At 57.1% G+C, this 6,420-nt stretch overlaps 2 protein-coding genes across 2 annotated transcripts; one reads left to right on the top strand and one right to left on the bottom strand.

Moving 5' to 3' along the window:
- Positions 1 to 397: 397 nt before the first annotated feature.
- On the bottom strand, positions 398 to 1,135 carry B0H18DRAFT_957871 (uncharacterized protein; the record flags this gene model as incomplete). Its single annotated transcript, XM_048042630.1, has 5 exons — positions 398 to 487; positions 540 to 568; positions 624 to 744; positions 858 to 930; positions 1,065 to 1,135. 5 exons carry the CDS (start codon positions 1,133 to 1,135, stop codon positions 398 to 400), a joined length of 384 nt encoding a protein of 127 aa, XP_047889034.1.
- A 204-nt stretch (positions 1,136 to 1,339) lies between these two features.
- Positions 1,340 to 3,874, top strand: B0H18DRAFT_1122969 (uncharacterized protein; the record flags this gene model as incomplete). The annotated part of the gene is made up of 6 exons (XM_048034613.1): positions 1,340 to 1,473; positions 2,806 to 2,902; positions 2,969 to 3,026; positions 3,086 to 3,129; positions 3,221 to 3,285; positions 3,343 to 3,874. The coding sequence occupies 6 exons, from the start codon at positions 1,340 to 1,342 to the stop codon at positions 3,872 to 3,874; spliced, it is 930 nt and encodes a 309-aa protein (XP_047889035.1).
- Between the last annotated feature and the right edge of the window lie 2,546 nt (positions 3,875 to 6,420).

Consider the following 6,420-nt stretch of genomic DNA (forward strand, 5'->3'; position numbering starts at 1 on the left):
TGACTTGCACCGACAGCCTGCTGCGAGCACCCGTATGTATTTCGGTATAAGTGAAGCCGCAGCGGATGTGCTGTCGATGTAATCAGCAAATGAGGGTATTGCGACCCACTAATCTGGATATTGGACGTGCGTACCAGTCACATAGTGTCCACAGCGGTGAACCACATGGCAGAATGACGAAGACGGTTCATTTGTCCATTCACGCCGGCGAGCGACTTCGAGACTGGATCTGCGTTTTTAGTCAGAATACGACGCGCGGCATCGCAGATGGTTCGACAGGGACTCAGTCAGAACCGGGCCACTCAGCCTGCCCAAACCAATCCTATCAACGGAACTTCTCGCAGATGTCCGCTGTCGAACGTGCCGTGGCAACGACTACAAAATGCACTCAGATGACTCAAAGCGGAACCGTTGTGTGCGGGTATTGCGTTCTGGACCGGCCCTTGTAGTTCGCAACCAAATTTGCCGAACACAGCGTGAGTCGACTCTGGCGCACGAGCCAAACTTATCAGCATGTGGAAAAGAGATGATGCGCATACCGAGTGCGTTATGAACGTCGCATAGTACACTGGAAAGACGTGGCATAAGTCAACACATCACGGTGAGAAGGATCGGTGCCGCACCTTCGATCGTGTCAGACTCCCTCGTCGCGACGTCCCCGCCTCCGACAAGCAGCGCAGACACGATCATCCGTCTTCCCGGATCCATGGAGACAGGAGGCAACGTCCGGTCATCACTCCGGTGCTAGATTCAAAATTCCGGTATCACGCCGGGACACCGCACCGGGACGACCCTGTCGGAGACAATGGTCGACCTAAGCTCCAGCGCACCAGGCGAGCGATGAATGAGAGACTTACCCATAAAATATCATACATGGCATAATGCTTGCACAGGATTGGGTTCTCGAGCTGGTTCAAGTCGGCGGCATAGCTAGATCGGTGTAGTACTAGTCAGGATAATGCGAGTGCGGTGAAATTGAATGCCTCACCTGTTGTGGTCCCAGCTTGGTCACGGTTTCATGATTCGACGTTGAAGTCGTAGCCAGAGTGATACAATGAACTTACCAGTGGCGCAGCCAGTGTGTGAGGCTGGGCACCGTGTTCCGCGCATAAACATCGCTTGGTTCACTTAGCATCGGAGAGGTGAAGTAACCGAGCTGGCGAAAGGCAAAAGACGGAGTGTGATGGCATGTAAGCGGAGTAAGTGCGGGAAATGGATGGTACAAAGGTGGAGGGCAGAAAGAGGATAGATAGCACTGGGCGAGCAAGGCCGGCTTTTATAGCTCGTACCTTCCGCGGAGTGGTCCGTGCGTCGTCAGCATGCCACGGAAGATCGTACCATGTCTCGGAACCATCCAGAAGCGGTCTCCGGTACCCGATGCCCGCCGTTCCCTGACGTCGCTTGCAAACTCCGGGCTAATGCGACTGTTATTCTCTCCTCCCTAGCGAGTTTCCAACCGTCGGAAGGCAACACGTACGTTCCAATTGATGCATCGCATATGAGCGTTCTGATAGGCGCCGTCCGGAGGTTTCACGCAAGCGAGACTACGTTGCGACGTGAGCATATTGCTCGTACTCGGGTTGCCTTTGAATGTAAGCTGAGTGGTCTTGTCCTGTGCGAGTGAGCGGGCCGCATCACCTGCGATGTTTGTACTCACAGTCACAGTTATAGAAATACAGGGTCGACCGTTGAGGGTAGTCGAGTACGAGAGGCAGGTACCGCCGCAGGAGGAGCAACGGATGATCGCGCGCAGAGGAAAGAGAATAGGCGCGCGAGAAAAGCGGTTGAGAGCCTCGTGTTCTGAGATCGGCTGGGGCGATCTCACGCTCTTCCGGATTGCACGCCTCCTCTCTGGCGCACTCCGCCCAGGCTCCTCCCCACCATACTGGACGTGCACTGACCGCCTGTTCCATACAGACATTTTTGAATGTTGCCCTCGCAGATATCACCCATATCTGCACTTGTATTTGAGACATGTAGTTGGTCACAGTAGTACTTATCATTGCAAGACTTGCTCTTTTCGGACCAAGGAGCAGTGGCAATGAGCCTTTGCTCACACTGTGAGGTACGCGCATCACAGGCCTGCCGAATGGAACAGTGACGTAGTATTCTGACTGCATTCCATTTCAAGGTAAAGCCGGTGTACGATCACGGAGAGCTTGGCCCGCCGAAGGGACAAGCGCGCTCGGCACCCGAGGGCTTCGGAGGACCGCATTCGTGCGACATTTATTCTGCACGCAGACTATTGCTTACCCTGCATGTAAATACAGTAGCTAGAGGAAGAAACATCACTTGAGAAATGCAGCCTAGGACATGATCTGCTCGAGGGTACCAGCCAATACTGGACAATTCAGGATTGGCTGACAGCCTTGGGCAGACAATGTCCTTGCCATCGGAAGCCGGTGCCGGGGATTATCCCCGGTTGCCAAGCGGTAATTCAATTGATGAGGTCATTGTTCTGGAGCGGTGTTGCCTGTTCGAGTCTGATGGATTCAGAGATTTGATCGGCTCATCAATATTTCCTTTTTTGTAACAGACAACAGCTTGAGGACATGAGTTATTGAGAGATTAGAAATGGTTCCTAAGCCCTAGACAGTACAAACATTTCTTTCATTGTGAGACCTAAGAGTGAGGATACAGCACAGTGCTGAGCTTGAGTGAGAAATTGTACCATACAGGGCCTGAAACACTCAGTGGCCGCTTAGCCACCATCAGCCACCCATGGCCGAAGGCTCGAAGCGGTCTTGACCGGCAGAGCCTAATTTGGGTGAACAATGGGAGGCCGGACTCAGCCCGAGGCCGAAGGAAGCCCGCGGAGTTCAGCGACGAACTCCAGTCTCCAGTATATATACATGAGCAGGCCCACCCTCCTCTCACGGAGCAGAAGCTATGCCAGGCCATGGTAAGTACCATAGCCAATCTGCTCTGTTGCTTACACTAACCATTCCATATGTTCGACGTCTCACAGATTGTTACTAACAGACGAGCTGCCCCATGCTCGAAGCTGGACAGCACGCAGATGCACAGTAAGTCAGTTCGCAACTCATACAGCAGGTCCTCGTACTGACTGTGTCCCAGCTCACAGGTGGTATTGCACTCGCCGAGACAGACACGCAGGCAACGGGTAATGTAGGCTCGCCGAGACGAGGACCAGTGACCAGGTGAGGTTTCCCGGCCGCCCTCGCCCTCGAGCCACACTCACGAACACGCTGGTTCACAGGCAATCACTCGGAGCACGCGCACGATATACTATGTCTCATTAGATAACAGCGAGCGAGGCTCACGGTACGTTGCTCATCGAGCCTTCATCACTGATCCAGTACTCACCCCTTGTCCCGACAGCACAGCTCTCCGACGAACAAGGCTACACGGCACACGACCCACCACAGACGACCTATCCCAGACTGGACAAACGGCGCAGAGGCTTGTCGTCCGCCAGGTGTATTGGCGAACTCCGTCCTGGTCTCAAGTCTCCACCATCGACAGCCGTCGTATGCGTGTGTCCGGTCTGCAAGCGTACTGCATGCTGCTCCCAGAAGCCCCACATGGCATCCGCGCACCGGCCCAAGCAAACGGTCCCCATCCCTCTACGAGACAGAGCCGCAAGAGACCGTATCTAGTACGCTCGTGCCCGTCATGTTGGTCCCTCCCGCCCAAACTTCCTCTGCATACCCCTCACGAACGACACGTCCATCGCGCACTCCTCGGGTTCATTCACGTCGGCTCGGTGACGTTGCTCGCTCGCAATGTACGGCAACGGCTGGTCACGCACGAGGAAGGCGATGTCTGCTGTCGTCCGCCGGACGTCTCGTTGCGTACCTCGATTGATGCCGAGAAGGAAACCACTCGGTCAACGTACCTCGTCTGCGCGTGAGGGGCTTGGCCTCGACACGCACACCGCCGCTCCTACGTGGATCCCACTGATATCTGTTGGGGCTGCTCTGTTCCCCCCAGTACCTTCTTGTACTACACCGTCGCCATCCGCCGTCCGGACCGTCACAACGTATCGTCGTCCGGTGAGCTGAATGTGGTGTGTCCCAGCTTGTGCTGCATCGACGGGCATGGCACAGATCCTTTGCGGATCTCCTGCACGAGGCCACCGTCTTGGGGCGCGCCCCCGCATCTCCATGGAATCCTCTGGGACGACTCGCAGTCCAACCTTTGAACACACGACATATCGTTGTCCGGCGAATCGGACCCTGCGCGCCCCTGTTCACCGGGTCCCTTGTCGATGTCTCCAAGTCCGCCTCTCGCCCACGTCGAGGCGGGCAACGGTGCGGGTTCGTACGAGGGTCTGGTTCGGGTGCTGTCCGGTTGTACAGCACGCGATCTCCACCGGACACCCTTGTCACTACCGCAAATGAGCATGGTCAGTGGACCTACCTCGATTGAATCAACGTTGCACGATGACGTGAACACGTCGCCACTCAGTCTCCCCTCTCACACCGTCTTCGCCCGTCCTCGTTTGCACCCACCGAACATCGTTGACACGACGTATGGGCGTCTGGCAAATTTGGCGGTCCTCGCGCGTGCACCGTACCTCGACCGGTCATGTCGACTGCACACAACGCGTCTTGCCACGGAAGCTGCTGGCTGACGCGGGGGAACTCGGTGAGCAAGCACGTCGTCACCGATACACCGTCATCTGCGGCCCCGGTCCCTTGGCACCGTATTTCGACCTGCAAAGACACGACACATCGTCGTCCGGCCAACGGACCTCCGACAACTGTCGCGCGTCCACCACCTCGGTCTGCACGATTATATTGAGGCGTCCTCACGCTCCGCCGGTCGTCTTGAGCGGGCCCGGTTCGACGAAGACACGAGGTATCGAATTCCGGCGAGCGGGATCGTGTGAGCGGGGTGGGCTCTCGCGGGGAGTCGAGGCGAAGGGAGCTCGAGGTAAGCGTTCAGCCGCTAGTGGTAACCCGTAGCTGACGGTGAGCAGGGCACTGGCAGTGGAGAGGGTACTGCCGAGGGACCACTGTCCAGGTGAGTAGAGTGTGCTATGCTCTGCGCGCTACGGTTACTCACGTAGGTTCGCCAACAGGTGCGTATCTGACATCCAACCACGTGCGAATACCACCGAGGGACGCGAGGGAGGGAGGGAGCCTGTTCGCGATGTGGAGTACAGCTGAGTGGCTGACGAGGAATCGTCTGCCGCGTTATCAATTAGCTGGTCGCCCTCGCGGATGATGCGTACCACGGCGTACGTCACTGGACGAGACCATCGGGACAGCGGGAGGGTCGTAGATTCGGAATCCGGAGATGGATAGCGGGGAGCACGGCATGCCATGGACGTGACGAGATGAGTCAATGCATCTGGGAATGAAGGATGCATGACTGACGCCGACTCGTCTGCCGCGTTATCAACTAGTAGCCATGGCGGATGCTGTATACGCGATCGGGACGGCGGGAGGTTCGTGGGCAGAGTGAGTTCAGAGATGGACGGCGGATATGCTCTAGAAACAACGAGGTGAGTGTGAGCGTCTACCAACGAAGGATGCGCGACTGACAGAAACTCGCCTGCCGCGTTTTGAACTGGCAGCAAATGCCGAGTATGCAGCCACGGCGAGTGACGGGACGGCGCGGGGATGCTAGGAGGACGGCGCGAGGCGTTGTAGGTGCGACAGGCAGCGCGACGAGGTGAGTCGGTACACGGGATTTGAAAGGCGCGTACCTGGCTGATGGCTCTCGTCTGCCGCGTTATCAACTTGTAGATCGCGCGAACGGGCACGTCACGGTGTTGCGCAGAGGGATGCGGCGACTGAGCACACATCGCAGAGGGTGAGCACGTACCGTGTCCGCGGCCGTCGACTGAGAGCAGCGTTCGTTTTGCCACCGAGTGTCCCTGCGGGGAGGCGGACGTATGCTCGTACATAAAGAAAGAGAGACGGACGTTCGAAAGAAGGCAAATTTTTTCGACCCTCCAGCCAATCAGCATGCGAGGAGGGACGGAGTGACGCGTCCTCCGCGCACGATCGGCCAATCAGAGCGGCGATCGAGCGCCCGTTCGAAATCGCGACTTGCTTCCGATGTTGTCGACGCGGCTTCTACACGCACTCGCACAGGGTTGACGCGTGTTCCATGTGCGTCATGCGGGGCCTGGACCACCGTCTCACTTTTTGACAGCGCAACCTGGCCATCCTCACTCCAGCGCTGGCGTCGCGCAGGGCACCGACCCAGTGCTCTTCGTCGACGTCGCTCAACGGCCGAGCGATCCCCCTCAATTCGCCTACTTCTCTACGCGCGCGACGCCGGTACGTCTTACTCTCAGTGTGCAGGGATGGATGGCGAGCTCATCATGTGTCCGCGCTGTGTACGCTGGTCGCGCATTCTACTTTCATGGCATGTCTTCTATCACCATTCGAAACATAACTGAAGCTCAGGTGATGGGAAACCCGCTCTCTGACAGTCAGCGAC

This window comes from Fomitopsis serialis, assembly GCF_022376445.1.
Source record: "Fomitopsis serialis strain Sig1Antser10 chromosome Unknown B0H18scaffold_87, whole genome shotgun sequence".
NCBI lineage: Eukaryota > Fungi > Basidiomycota > Agaricomycetes > Polyporales > Fomitopsidaceae > Fomitopsis > Fomitopsis serialis.